Source organism: Gopherus evgoodei, chromosome 1, assembly GCF_007399415.2.
Source record: "Gopherus evgoodei ecotype Sinaloan lineage chromosome 1, rGopEvg1_v1.p, whole genome shotgun sequence".
Lineage (NCBI taxonomy): Eukaryota > Metazoa > Chordata > Testudines > Testudinidae > Gopherus > Gopherus evgoodei.
In genome coordinates, this window is record NC_044322.1 from 39,736,672 (window position 1) to 39,752,046 (window position 15,375).

A 15,375-nucleotide genomic window follows, 5' to 3' on the forward strand; every position below is an offset into this window, starting at 1 on the left:
GTATAAGGATTGCAGCACTGGTGATGCAGCGCTGCTCCGCAAATGTGGCCACCAAAAGCACTGTAATTGGCCTCCGAGGTATTCGGAGGTATCCCAGAATGCTGTTCAGCCACTCTTCCGGTTTGTTGTGAACTCCGGGCTCCCGGAGCTGCTTATCTAAAAAACAAACACAGCTCCTTTGCTCGAGCAGAGGCAGGCAGGGGAATTGCTTTGGAATGTTCACAGCTGTTTGCTTGAGGAGAGAAGCAACATGGCGGGGTGGGAGGGGAAGGTCCGTTTTGGAGCAGCTGCTTATGTGTCTGAAGGCTATTTAGGAGTGCATAATTTGCATTTAGTGAATAAGAGAGGGGTGAGGGAAGGGGTTGAAACTTTTAAAATGATTGAAGGTTGGTGCTGTGTATCTTCCAGTCCTTGGAACTTGCAAGGCAGGGAGCTGACACAGTGTCAGCTCCAAAAATCCATTCTGTCTGTCTCCCCCAAGCTCCCTGTCACACTCCACCCCACCCACCCTCTTTTGAAAAGCACGTTGCAGCCACTTGAACGCTGGGATAGCTGCCCATAATGCACCACTCCCAACAGTGCTGCAAATGCTGGAAATGTTGCCACACTGCAGCGCTGGTAGCTGTCAGTGTGGCCATACTGCAGCGCTTTCCCTACACAACTGTATGAAAGCAGCAAAGAATCCTGTGGCACCTTATAGACTAACAGACGTTTTGGAGCATGAGCTTTCGTGGGTGAATACCCACTTCCTCAGATGCATGCAGGAAGTGGGTATTCACCCACGAAAGCTCATGCTCCAAAACGTCTGTTAGTCTATAAGGTGCCACAGGATTCTTTGCTGCTTTTACAGATCCAGACTAACACGGCTACCCTCTGATACTTAACTGTATGAAGACAGCTGTAACTCCCAGCGCTGTACAGCTGTAAGTGTAGCCATGGTCTTAGATCGATACCCCCCCCCAAGTGTAGACCAGCTTTTAGGTATGCAACTTCAGCTACGAGAATACAGTAGCTGAATTTGACATATCTTAGATGGAATTAAAATTACTTACTTCTCGTCATCATCCAGCTGGAATTCAGCAGTCGATGGGAGAGCGATCAGCGATCGATTTATCCCATCTACACTACACACAGGTTGAAATGTTAGAGTATTAGTGCTCATTCAGATTATACCGAATTTGTAATAAAAATAACAAGGAAATAAAAGAAAAAAGGTTAAAAATACTTAAGTAAACAACAAACTGGTTTTCTGTGGCTTCTGCCTAAGGCAGGTAAGTATGAGAGGACAGGGCACTGAGGATCACTAAACACAAAGGTTGGGTAAGTAACTGTTACTCTTTGAATTTCAGACTGTCAGTTTCCCTCTTGTCAGACTTTGAAATTCACTCTGACTTTTTTTGGTGGCTTAACATAATTGCCATTTGCTTTACTAGCAGATTCTCTTTTAACTGAACGAGCTAGTGTCTTCCTAAGCCTGAAGCCGCTAACTTCTTTTTCAGCTAGGTTGGGAAGCAGCTGTGTGTCCTCTCGTGGATTTTGCTGCCTCATTTTTTAACCTTATATTCGCTCGCTATTGGGTGGCTTGACACTTGAGCTGCTCTTTGATTTAGCAGCCCCTGCCTTGCAAATTCAGCTCGGTTCCCCCAGCCGCTCGCTCTCCCCCGTCAGACTGAGCATGTCTGGCTAGTGGAGTTGAACTACGACAATCAAACGCTGCTCCTCCGCCCCGCTGCTGTCCCCCTGCGGGAGACTAAGGCGAGGGGGGGGGGGATAAGACGCATGCGCGCCTAGAGGGTGCCGGGTGCCTATAATAACACGAGAAAGCAAGTGCGAGGCGCCCGAGTCTCAGTGGCTGCTTGTCTCGCCAGCAGAGAGCGACACACCCCGGGCGCCGCGCAGCCAGGAGCGAGGCCGAGTAGCCAGCGGCACAGCAAGGATCCGGGCGGAGGGCGCCGCTGGAGACACGCCGCGAGGCAGCCCCTCTCCCCCAGCCTGCAGCCGGCAGGGCGCCGCGCTGCCCCGGGGGGTGTCGCCCCGCAGCGGAGGGATGTAACTCGGCGGTGCCAGGCTGGCGGCTTCGGCGGGCGCGCCGAGGTGAAGGAGGAGCCGGGACAGGGGCTTTCCCCGCTGGGCGGCGCAGAGGGACTGAGCCCCGGCACCTCCAGCCCGGCGGTGCCCACTTCGGATGCGGCTTCGAACCATGCAAGGGAAGTTTGAGCGGGATGGCCGGGCCGACGGAGCGGAGTGACAGCAGCCGCCCGTGCCGAGTGGCTGCCCCTGCGGGGCTCGGCTCGGCTGCCAGGGGAGCCCGGGGCGGCCTCCCGCGTCCCCGCGGGCTCGGCCCTGCGACCCGGACGGGAGATCGAGCTGCGGCGGCGCTGGGACAGTCCCGCCTCTGATGCTCCTGGAGTTTCCTGCCGCATCGCTGCCCCCGCCGGCGTGTGGATCTGCCGGGCGGGCACGGCGCCCCGCGCTGGGGTGGCTGCCCCGGGAGAGCCGCGGCCAGCTCCCGTTGCTCCCCCGCCGAGCTGGTAGCGATGGGGAGGGAAGCCCTGGCTCTGTGAAGCGCTTCGCCGGACCCGCTGCCCTGGGTGCGTGGAGAGGGGCAGGCGCCAGCCGCGGAGACAGCAATCCAGCCGCCGCCTCCGAGGGCTGCCCGGGGCTTTCCTTTGGGTGACCAGCGCCGGAGCACGGAGCGCCGGGCACTTCGGGAAGAGCCTCCGACTGGCCGGCGGCTGGCAGAAGAGCCCCGTGGGCTCCCCGCTGCTGGGTGTTGGGCTCCCCCGCGAGCAGCTGCTTCACCCCTCTCCACTCAGAGCCGTGTTAGTAGGAGACCCCCGCCACCTCCACAGCGGGGTGCTGTGTTCTCCCCCCACCGGGCATAGCGGGGTGCTGTGTTCTCCTCCACCGGGCATAGCGGGGTGCTGTGTTCTCCCCACCGGGCATAGCGGGGTGCTGTGTTCTCCTCCACCGGGCATAGCGGGGTGCTGTGTTCTCTCCTCCCCCACCGGGCATAGCGGGGTGCTGTGTTCTCCCCTCCCCCCCGGGCATAGCGGGGTGTTGTGTTCTCCCCCCCGTGCATAGCGGGGTGCTGCGTTCTTATCCCAACCCCCCCCGGCATAGCGGGGTGCTGTGTTCTTATCCCAACTCTCCCCCCACCGGGCATAGCGGGGTGCTGTGTTCTCCCCCACCGGGCATAGCGGGGTGCTGTGTTCTCCCCTCACCCCCGGGCATAGCGGGGTGCTGTGTTCTCCCCGGGCATAGCGGGGTGCTGTGTTCTCCCCTCACCCCCGGGCATAGCGGGGTGTTGTGTTCTCCCCCCCGTGCATAGCGGGGTGCTGCGTTCTTATCCCACCCCCCCCCCCCGGCATAGCGGGGTGCTGTGTTCTTATCCCAACTCCCCCCCCACCGGGCATAGCGGGGTGCTGTGTTCTCCCCCACCGGGCATAGCGGGGTGCTGTGTTCTCCCCGGGCATAGCGGGGTGCTGTGTTCTCCCCTCCCCCCCCCCCCGGGCATAGCGGGGTGTTGTGTTCTCCCCCCGTGCATAGCGGGGTGCTGCGTTCTTATCCCAACCCCCCCCCGGCATAGCGGGGTGCTGTGTTCTTATCCCAACTCCCCCCCCGGCATAGCGGGGTGCTGTGTTCTTATCCCGCCCAGCCACCCCCCCGGCATAGCGGGGTGCTGCGTTCTCATCCGTCCCCCCTACACCCGGGACATCTGGGTGCTTTGTTCCCCCCCTTGCCCAGCTGGGTGCTAGCGGAGGAGCCCCGTGCGTGCTGAGCCCCCGCCGCCCTTTTCTGGCGGGCGCGCTGCTGCCCCGGCCGCCGCCGCTGAGCGGTGCCATGTGGAGCGGGCGCTGCTGGCTGCTGCTGGCGGCGCTGGGCTGGCTGCTGCCGGCGGAGGCCGGGGCCAGCGGCGAGTACTGCCACGGCTGGCTGGACGCGCAGGGCGCCTGGCGGGACGGGTTCCAGTGCCCGGAGCGCTTCGACGGCGGGGACGCCACCATCTGCTGCGGCAGCTGCGCCTTGCGCTACTGCTGCTCCAGCGCCGAGGCCAGGCTGGACCAGGGCGTGTGCGACAACGACCGGCAGCAGGGGGCAGACGAGCAGGGCCGGCCGGACAAAGACGGCCCGGATGGCGCAGCAGGTACGCGGCTCTTCCCCCCTCCCCCCCAGCCCAGCGCAGCCCCCTTCCGGAGCCCTGGCGGCTCTGCAGCGTGTCCAGCCCGACACGCCGAGGCTGGGCAGCTGTGCACCATGGGCCCGGGGCAGCCAGGCGAGCAGGCAGTTCAGCCCCTCCTGGGAGGACGCTTATAGGACAGCCAGGCCTAGCCACTCCGAGCCCCCGGGCAAAAGGAGGCGCTGGCACTGCCAATCCAGAGTGCCCGCAGCCAGTCTGGCTGCCAGGTGTCCTGGTGAGCCCAGGCTCTGCCTTCACAGGTACCTGAACATAGGTCTGAGAGCACCCGGCCCTGCAGGGTTAATGGCATCAGCCTAATGGCTAGTGGCCTGGGAACAAGCCCTCAGTGCAGAGACTTCTTGGGAGCAGGGGCTGACTGGTAAACATTCCTACATCTCTGACACATCTTTTAATGAGGGGAGCTGCAACCTGTCATTTTCAGCCCTGCCTAGGACAGCTGAGCCTTTAACTGCAACCTGGGATGTTGTTAATAGACCTGTAGGGAGTTATTGCCATTGACTTCAGAGGGACCAAGATTTGACTGGTCATGGTGAATCCACATGCGCTTATGGGTAATTCCCCTTAGTTCTACAGCACATATTTTTTTATTACTAATATTTCTGGCAGTAGGATCAGTTGAAAAATGAGACAAAAGAAGAGAATATGTTTCTGCCTTAAATGTAAATCAAACACTTTTTTTTTTCCCTAACAAGAACAGAAGAACATACACACAAATATCCTCAGTTTGTTGTCAGGATCATGATAAAAGTAGGATCGAAATGCAAATGTCAAATCTTTGGACTCCAAATAAGACTTGTCAATTAGTCCATCATTTGCAACTATTAAAATCAGAAACATGGAAAAAGCTAAGTTACTGTCAAGGAGTTTGGATACTTTACGAATGACAAAACCTTTGATTGTTTTTTAAGTTCTGCATTTATTTAAATGACAACACCACTTGTCTCCAGAATGTCTTGAAACAAGTTGTGTCAGACCTATATAGCAGCAGTATACTTTAATCATTCCTTCAGCTTTGTTTGCACTTCCAATTAGAAAAGAAAGGGGGAAAAAACTCTGAAAGGGAACAACTGTTTCAGGAAAAGTAACTTCTATTACATAGGATTTCAAAATGACTTCTAACCAGTCACAATAGTCTAATTGTATAAATTCTTCAAGCCTAGATACCACCTTTTAAGACTGCATTTATGACTAAATATCAAGGATGAACTAGAGTCTTTTTTTAGTGGTTTGGGAAAAGCCTCAGTGGCTCTCTAGCACATTTGCTGGCCATACACAAATACTGAACACACTAGAGCCTGAAGTGGTGTTATAATTAGGACAGACTTGGAAAACTTGTGTGTTGCAGACTGTAGCAAGTGCAGGCACCTGCTAAAGAGCTACAGGATTTGGCCAATGCAGAAATAAACAATTATACTAGAAACTGTTTGTTAAAAGGTGTTAAAATTACAAAAAATGATAGACTAAAGAGCCTTTAGTTTAATAATTATGTGTATGTAAGTGACTATTAGCCATTCCAGTTTCAGCAGAGATAGGGCTATTTTTTCTAAAACTCACGTATTAGATTTGTTTGCTGCTCACCACGATCTGATAGCTGTCACTAGTCTTTGTGAATGTCTTGTGTCCTACACATCTCATTAGTAATAGTTCCAGCTGATGTGGTCAGGTAATGCCATCTCAAGGGTTAGTAATACTTAAGTCTTGTGGCTGACAGTCTTAAACGAAAAGGATGAGTCCCAGCCATATTGGCTGTAATAGAGATGTGGTCCCCTTTTTGTAGCATTTTGAGCATCTCATAGTCTTTAAGAGAACCTGTGAGGAAGGGGAGTAGTTAAGTGGGGCACAGAGAGACTGATGAATTTCCTAGTGAATTTCCAAAGATCACACAAGGCGGCAGTGGTAGAACAAGGACATAAACCAGGTCTTGGAAGTCCTGGCCTACCACCCTAATTGCTGGGCCATCCTTTCTCTGTGGGCAGAGCTCCAATTTGAGCTCTTTGAAAATCCCAACCATTAACTTCTGCAGCATCTGTATTTTCTGTAGTCCCTTTATTAAAAGTAGCAAGTGGAATGTTTAGTTTCCAGAATCGTTTCTCCCTGGAGGACCTGCGTCCATTAATGCTGTGTGACTGAAAGAAATAAGCAGTGGATTCTCTTGTTCTCTTTGTATAACTTTGTTTTTTAGGTTTGGCCTTTGTAGCAACTCCTAATAACAGTGGTTTTGTTTCTTTCTGTAGTGCCCATTTACGTGCCATTCCTTATAGTTGGATCTGTTTTTGTTGCCTTTATCATCCTGGGGTCTGTAGTAGCAGCTTGTTGCTGCAGATGCCTGCGACCCAAGCAAGAGCCACAGCAGAGCCGAGCACCTGGAGGTAATCGGCTGATGGAGACTATTCCCATGATTCCAAGTGCCAGTACCTCCCGTGGTTCCTCTTCTCGCCAATCGAGTACTGCTGCCAGCTCCAGTTCCAGTGCCAATTCAGGTGCCAGAGCCCCCCCTACTAGGTCACAGACCAACTGCTGTTTGCCAGAAGGGACCATGAATAATGTCTATGTCAACATGCCTACTAATTTCTCAGTACTGAACTGCCAGCAGGCTACCCAGATTGTGCCACACCAAGGGCAGTATCTGCACCCACAGTATGTAGGTTATGCTGTCCAACATGACTCTATGCCTATGACCCCGGTGCCACCTTTCCTGGATGGTCTGCAAAGTGGATACAGGCAGATTCAGTCTCCCTATCCTCATGCCAATAGTGAACAGAAGATGTACCCTGCAGTGACTGTGTAACTTAAAAAAAAATCACATATTTTAGCACCTAAGCAGAGGAGAAATACTTTTGGAATGAAGCTTGTAGAACCTCATTTGTAAATAATTTTGAAAGACTCATGCATGTCAGACAGTGTTTATAAACCATTTCTTTACATTGGATTCAGTTGCCAAAAACTGTGTAATGATATCTTTGATTTACCATTTCCAGATATGCTTCCATTCCAGTTCATGATTAACAGTAGCAATGGATTATGCTGAAGATGCATATCCATTTCAGATAACTGTGTGTGACAGATAAATGCCTGAGCTATTAAGTGCCCTTCAGGTATGGCATGGTGAAAGCATTTGGCTACTTCATAAAAAGAGTTTTGTTACACTGTGCAAGATCACAGTATTTAAGAAACCTCTCTTCTCCTCCTTTCTCCCAGCAACTTTACAACATTTCATATTGCTTTACAATCACATTGTCAATGGAAGACTAAACTGTGCAATTATTGTAAGTTAGAAACCTGCTACCAAGTCCTGATTTCTTACCCACCTTAGGTTCAAGGTGGAATGAGGTGTTATTCTTAGTTTTTCACAAGATTATTTTCTTTGTCCCTTATATTTATGTAGGAATTAAAAGTGTGTAAAACATTCAACTCTAACTTCCAGTGCACTTGGAATCATTCTCGATTTGAGTTTGATTCATGTTCAGGAACCAATAGGGGTTTGCACAGTCTTTGTTTATCTCAGTGAACTTTAATAAAAAACAGATATGAGGTTATTGCTTTGATCAAAATCTTTGATACTGCTGTTGTCCTGTGCATTTCAAGTTTGAACTGTGCTTGCAGAGAAAGGTCATGTAGCACACCTCTACCTCGATATAACACTGTCCTCGGGAGCCAAAAAATCTTACCACATTATAGGTGAAACTGCGTTATATCAAACTTGATTTGATCCGTCGGAGTGCGCAGTCCCACCTGCCCAGAGTGCTGCTTTACCGCGTTATATCTGAATTCGTGTTATATCAGGTGGCGTTATAACAGGGTAGAGGTGTATCTTCAAATATGGCTACTAATCCCACTTCCTGTGAAACATAAACCTGTGTCAATGTGCACAAACATGTCAAACCAAGATCTTTCCCATGGGTTTGTAATGCAATTCAACCATGGGAAAATGGGATTCATTCTAACCCAAACCTTTCTGAACTCCAGGGCCTGCTGACCCATTTTGATGCTAAAATATTGCCAATCCAAAGTGAATTTGGAAGGATTTGCACAGCTAGACTAGGAGTCAGTTTCTGGAAATACTATTTTTTGTTATTTGCTTTGAAAATGAACAAAACAACAACCAAAACGCTCAAGTCCTAATAGCTTTTCATTTTGTATAATTGCTTTATAAGTGAAATATTTCTGCACAATGTAGAAATCTTTAAGCCTTCAAGCAGATGGCATGTTGCAGAGGGTGACTTTGCACTAAAACCTTTGATTCCATTTGTGATAAAATAGATAATCTCCTGAGTTTAAAGAAGCAACCAATATGCAGTAAAAGCTGTGTTATCCGGCCCTGTACCAACCGGAAAGTTCTATAAACTTGCATTTCTAATCTTCATAGACAGTCTGGTTTATAGTCTGGTTGGCATGGGGCTCGCAGGTTCCCTACCTGACTCCGTATGGCTCCCTGGAAACGGTGATCTGTCCCTGCTGCTCTTAGGCGGAGGCATGGCTAGACAACTGTCCGTGCTCCCTCCACCCAAAGGGCGCCCCCCCCCCGACAGCTCCCATTGGCTGTGGTTCCCGGCCAATGGGAGCTGCAGAGCCAGTGCTTAGGGCGGGGCAGCGTACAGAGCCACCTAGCTGCGCCTCCACCTAGGAGCAGCAGGGACAGGTTGCTGCTGGCAGGGAGATGCCCGAGGTGAGAGCCCCCTGGATCCAGCACTCCGCGCCCTCCTGTGTCCCGACCTCTTGCCCCGAGCCCCTTCCCACACCCAAACTCCCTCCCAGAGTCCACACCCTCTCCCATACCCCAATCTCCAGCTCTGCACCCAAACTCTTAGTTAACTGGAATTTTTCATTTACCGGCACCCCTCCCCCCCAATATGCTAGATGAAAAGGCTTTTACTGTACAAGGAATAATCTGTTTGTGTTAATTGTAAGATGCATTTCATACTTCTTTAAAACAAAACCAACAATGTCTTTAAGGCTGCTTTCATCGTTTTAAATTAATCTGCATTTCAATCAATTTGTTCTTTATGTTTGGAATGACAGTATAGTACTGAGGGCATACTGAAAACATTAAATTGCTTTAACCAGACTAGAACTGATAAAATGTTTTCTTATTGTCTGATACTGATTCCTTATGTTGCAATGAATCTGATACTAACAATTTTGTTACATGGACTATATGTCAGGTGTAATGGTTTATTTGTAAACATGCAACACAAAAAAACAAAAGGAAGAGATGTTCTTTACCACTGACATAAGAAAAGGAGTAGGGATTTTACATCAAGTCTGCTACTGTTGGCTGATACCATAACAATAGCATATATAACTTTTAAGAAAGAGGCATCCTTTGAACCACTTTTTTCTTTTGACTAGAAAAGACAGGCTGATCTTGAGAAGTGCTGGGTGCCTCCTACAAAGCATTGAAGCCCACATTTTTAAAGCTATTTAGACATTGCTCTGCTCAGCATTTTAATCTTAATGATATTAGGCACCTAGTGGGATTTTCAAAAGCACCCAACTCCTATGAGAAGTGGGCATCTAAATAACTTGGCCTTTCAGTGCTGTGCAGAGCAACGTCTAAGGGTATGGCTACATTTGGAATTTCAAAGCGCTGCCGCCGCAGCGCTGCGGGAGCACTGCCGCCGCAGCGCTTTGAAGTGTGAGTGTAGTCAGAGCGGCCGCGCTGGGAGAGAGCTCTCCCAGCGCTGCATGTAAACCACATCCCTTACGGGTGTAGCGTGCAGCGCTGGGAGCCGTGCTCCCAGCGCTGCTGCCCTGATTACACTGACGCTTTACAGCGCTGTATCTTGCAGCGCTCGGGGGGGGGGTTTCACACCCCAGTTGCAGCGCCGTAAAGTGTGAGTGTAGCCAAGCCCTAAATACTTTTAGATCTAGGCCTGAATGCCCTCAACTTTTGTTGGCTTCAAGAGGAATTAAAGGTCCTATTGGCATCTCACAGGATCAGGTCCATATTTTCTTTTCTGGAAGACAGTTTCCCAGAGCCTGATGTTAGCTTTTTCAACTGTGAATAAAGTTAGCGCTCTATTTTTCTCTCTCTCTCCCAGAATGCACTGCATTCATTGCACATGCCCTGTTAAGGACACCTGCTCTGATTTATGAAATTCAGGTGAATCTCTTTGTACATTGTTTATTTGTTTAAAAAATTTTAAGTTAAATTTAAGTATGTAGAAATTAATTTACAATTGTTGGGGAAAAAAAACAAACCCTGAGTTGTAATAAAAGGAAGTTTGTGAGATGTGGTCTTTTCTATCTTGTGTATAATAATGTAAAATCAATGTTAACATTTGGTAAAGTTTTTAAATCTCTTACAGGGCACTTGACATAAAGTGTTTCTTACAAGTGAAGAAAAAACCCTTTGTTTAATAAATATTTTATGGTGTGATTTTTTTATTGCTGTCAAACTACTGTAATAACATATGCTTCAGTTGTTGATTTAGTTTTCTTGACTAAGCACAACTCTCTAGCTCTCTAATGAATAGCAGAATGCTCCATATTTTAGCAAACAATACGGTTTGATCCTTTAAATTTGATTTAAAAGAATAGAAAAGATTGGAAAATGCCATTCTTCCTCATGCTCACACCTTTAAGAAACTCAAAGTGTAACTGAATTAGTGTGGCAGAATCTGGTCCATTATACATGCATTCTGTTACAGAGCAGCTTTAAGTCTGAGATAAACACCAACTGCATGTAGTGTGTAGAAACTAAATCAAAGGACAGTTTTTGTGCCTTGAACTAATTTGAAAATAGTGCTCAAGGGTACTGATTTACCCAGGGACTTCATGTGAGTAGTCCCCACTGGTTTCAGTTAGTCTGCTCCGGTACTTAAATTTAAGCACTTGCTTAAGTACCTTGTTGATTAGGATCTGAGCTGTCTCATGAAAGGGTACAGTATTCTAGCTCCCAACTGCATCCAAATCATCTAAAATCTTTCATATTATAATCTACATCTGGCAATATCACACACTGGGGCAATCCTGCCTCTATTGAATTCACTAGGCACTTTGCCATTAACTACATCTGTAGCAGAAACAGAGTCAGTACTTTCCTCTCTACAGGGGAAAAAAGTGTTCTAAAGTGATATATTCAGTTTAAGTTTTGACAGATTCTTAACCTCTAGTTTGCATGCCCAATTAATGATGAAGAAACAAAGCTGTTGCTGGTGATATTAATCTCTATAATAATGATAGACAATTGCTTTGAGATTAGTTAAATCTACAGATTTTCATTAAAATGACACTTAAAGTAATCATGTGAAAATGATGCAGATGTGTCTGCAATTGCTTTCTGTTCCATAAATAACTTACCAGCTCCTCAGTTAAAGGGTGGAATTACAGAGCTATCTGTTTCTTGATGGTCTAAAAGTTACCAAAAGGTGGGATGAAAAAGCTTTAATTTTGGGTTATTACCATGGAATTTTTTTAAGAGGAATTTTTTGTTATGACATTTATCAGCTAAGAATTTATTTCTAATATTTCATGGTAAAATTTTTGCCTTCTCCTTTCTACTGGAGGAGCAGTAGACTAGTAGGAAGTGAACTGTGCGGATGTAAATTGGGATGGACCAACAAGTGGTCTGGACACTGCAACAACCCTTCAGGGCCTTGGGTCAGGTCCCAGTACCCTGATCCTCCTCCTCCAATGGGAGAAGAAGGGACACACAGGAAGGACTGAGGCCTGCCAGTGACTCATCAGGGCAACCCCCTCCAGAACAGACTGAAGAGATCTGTGGAGCAATTGCCTGACCAGTAGGCCAGCTGGATATCGGATTGACTTGCTACAAAGCCCCGGTCCAATTCCCTCTGAAGTCAATGGAAAGACTTATATTGGGTTGAATTGGGCCCATGGTAAAGATGAAGTGGGCCCAATGGCTTGACTTAAGGCTGAAACATCAGTCCTTAACTTCAAATGTTGCAGATTGATGTCTAGTTTTTCTTTTTTGGGTTGAGAAAGGATAAAGTATTAAGTTTTAAATACAACAGCTATTCTACACCAACTGAATAGCATGTAAATACATAAGCAGCCACACAGACTCATAAAAAAATATCAAGAGATGGTAAAGACCATTAGGTCATCTCCTCCCTCCTGCCAGTGCAGGATTGCTCCCTTCAGTGTAGCCTGAAGCATTTGGTTTGGTCTGGTTTTAAATGACTCACCATTCAGGAAATGTTCTCCGAAAGGCAGCCTGCACCTTTGTTTGCTCAGTTTGATCTCATTACTCAGTTTCACCTTTTCAGACAGCCCTAAATAATTCCTCTTTCTTTTATATTTACACCCGTTAGATTTATGTCCTCGCTTAGTCAGAGTTACCAGAGATACACTGATATAATTTTTAATCCTTTTTAAATTTGTTACTTATTTATATTCCTTTTCTATAAAATTCTCTGTGACATGGTCTCTTTCTGGGGGTGCAGAGATACTGGGTAGTACAAACTGTATTCTAGATGTGGCCCCATCAGTGATATGCAGGAAGGAACTGTTGCTTGTTCCATGGCATAATGCCTCTTTATATGCAGTCTAGACTAATTCTGGCTCTTTGAACTGATATATATACCATTGCAAATCCATAGAGTAGTACTTTGGAACAGCCTTCTGAAGAATCTTAAAGCTCAGTGGTTTGAGCATTGGCCTGCTAAACCCAGGGTTGGGAGTTCAGTCCTTGAGAGGGCCACTTAGGGATCTGGGGCAAAAATCAGTACTTGGTCCTGCTAGTGAAAGCAGGGGGCTGGACTCAATGATCTTTCAAGGTCCCTTCCAGTTCTAGGAAATAGGTATATCTCCAATTATTATTAATTGTGAAGCAGTTAGGGTTTCTGCACATGCACCTGACACAAAGCCACAAACATAAAGAAATGAAGTTATGCCACCTAACAGAACACATTCTCTGGTCCAACCTTTGACCATATCACAACTACTGTACACCACAACTTTAACTCTGCCCCACTTTTGCCTTTATGCACATACTGCTTCACTAGATTGTTTGCCAACTCTAGCAGTTGTGACTATTTGGTGTAGTGATTGTGCTGAGAGCAGGTAGTTTGATAAAGGGTGTGTGAGTACCAGGGAGCTGAGTTACAGCTGTGGTGCATGCCCTGTGGTATACAGCAGTTGTGGTATGGTCAGGTGTGGGCCTGTGATCAAGTGTACATACTGTTAGGTGACAACTTTTAATTTCTTTGCTTTTGGGACTTGTGTCAGGTATGCATGTGTGCACCAACACTATCTGCGTCACAACAAAGAGTTAGTGTGTATGTGTGTTAATTTCCTAAAAGTTTTAAAGGTTTAATTACACTGCTCTACAGCCAAAATGCTTCTGAAATAAATGTAGTCCAACTTTACTAATTCTGGGTCACTGAGAACGAAAATGATGCTTAAAATTGTTGATTGGCTCTAGTTTTCAAGATGTGCTATTGGGTCAGTATATACGCCCCTTGACTTGGGAATGGCGGAGGATAAGTGAGTTATAAAGGGAAGGGATCTCAGTTTAAACCAGAAATGACTAAAATACATCTTTGACTGGATCTATGAATAAATCTATGACTGGGTTTGGACAGTACTTGCTTTTTAGGCAAAACAATGAATGATGCAATCTGAAGCTGGTATTGCGTCATACATGATATGAATTGCATCATGTTATTCCTAGAAGTCATGGATGATGCAATCATTACGAAGCTTACATCACTCTTCTAAACAAATTGCCCTATATCAGCTTTAGAAATCATACAGTATCGTGCTCTCTTATTTGTCAGTGTTTGATTTTGCAAAGGGACACATTTCTGTTTAGCCAAAGTGAGCAGAGATGCCTCGTACTTGTGTGAACAGTGCAGATAACTTCTGCTATGTTTGTGGTGAAGTGACTTTTGCATCACAAAAGTGCAGTATAACCACTATGGTTAAGAAAGCCTATCACCTTTATTTTGGCTGCAAAATTGGAGATCAGGACAAGAGGTGGGCCCCACACATATGCTGCAACACTTGTGCAACAAATCTTCGCCAGTGGTTGAACAGGAAAAGGAAATCTATGCCTTTTGCAGTGCCAATGATTTGGAGAGAGCCAACAGATCATACCAGCAATTGTTACTTCTGCATGGTGCCTCCAGTTGGGAAAGGTGTGTCAAAGAAGAAAAAGTGGACTGTGCATTATCCAAACATTCCATCAGCTATATGCCCAGTACCCCACGGACAAGGACTGCCGGTTCCTGATGCACCAGAATCATTCTCACTTGAGTCAGACGAGGAAGAGGAAGAGGATGAAACTTCTGGTCCTGAACCATCAATGTCACAGGACCCACATTTTCTCCCACCCTCCTCCTCTGAACCACACCTCATAACACAAGGCAAACTGAATGACCTTGTCAGGGATTTGGAACTACCCAAGTGTAAGGCAGAGCTGTTGAGCTCCAGACTACAGCAGTGGAATCTCCTGGCAGGCTATCAGGGCAAATGGAGCCCATCAATGCTTGCAGACTGTTGCTGGAGAGTGACAAGAGATGTTCCATTTAATGAATACAAGAGACAAGCCAAGAAGCGCCAAGTAGACACTGAATAGGACTAAACTATGTACATAATAGTTTTTTGCCTTTTGTTTCATAATAAATTTTATTTATATAACCCTTTTGCTGATTTTTAAAGTGTTACATAAACAGGACAGGTGAAATATTATCATGTAAAGCAACCATAAACACATGAAAAGACCTAGGTTTACAATTTATGATTAGAACTCTATACCTAGACATATACATAGACATAAAATGTAAAAACTTAAATATCTTAGAAACAGTAGCCAATCAGTTATTTTAATTGTCATATTTGAATTTAGCACATCAAAATACATAATGAATATCACATTTTATCTCTGAAGCAGACGACTTCTCAAAAACTATAGACCAGTGTTATTGGTGGCATTTTCACTGAGGGTGGCATCTTACCCATCAACAGCTATACATAAAGCCTTCCTTGTTGGACTAAAATCTGACAGAAAAATACAGCTCTTCACACATCAGTTGGGCTAGCATGTGCCCAGTACCTCTGCCACCAGTCAGGCTTGCAAGCAAACAGCCTCAATTAATCAGCTGTAGAGCATATAAACTTTCAGTTATAACGTGACTAACAGCTAAAAATTATCCTAAAAGCCAACATGAAAAAGAATCTTCCCATTGGCCCAAATCTGGTTACCTCTC

At 46.8% G+C, this 15,375-nt stretch overlaps 1 protein-coding gene across 1 annotated transcript; it reads left to right on the forward strand.

The window, feature by feature from the left end:
* The first annotated feature begins 3,843 nt into the window (after window positions 1-3,843).
* SHISA2 (shisa family member 2) lies at window positions 3,844-7,130 on the forward strand. Its single transcript, XM_030562276.1, has 2 exons — window positions 3,844-4,147; window positions 6,436-7,130. Exons 1-2 carry the CDS (start codon window positions 3,844-3,846, stop codon window positions 6,987-6,989), a joined length of 858 nt encoding a protein of 285 aa, XP_030418136.1. The 3' UTR covers window positions 6,990-7,130.
* The last annotated feature ends 8,245 nt before the right edge of the window (window positions 7,131-15,375 follow it).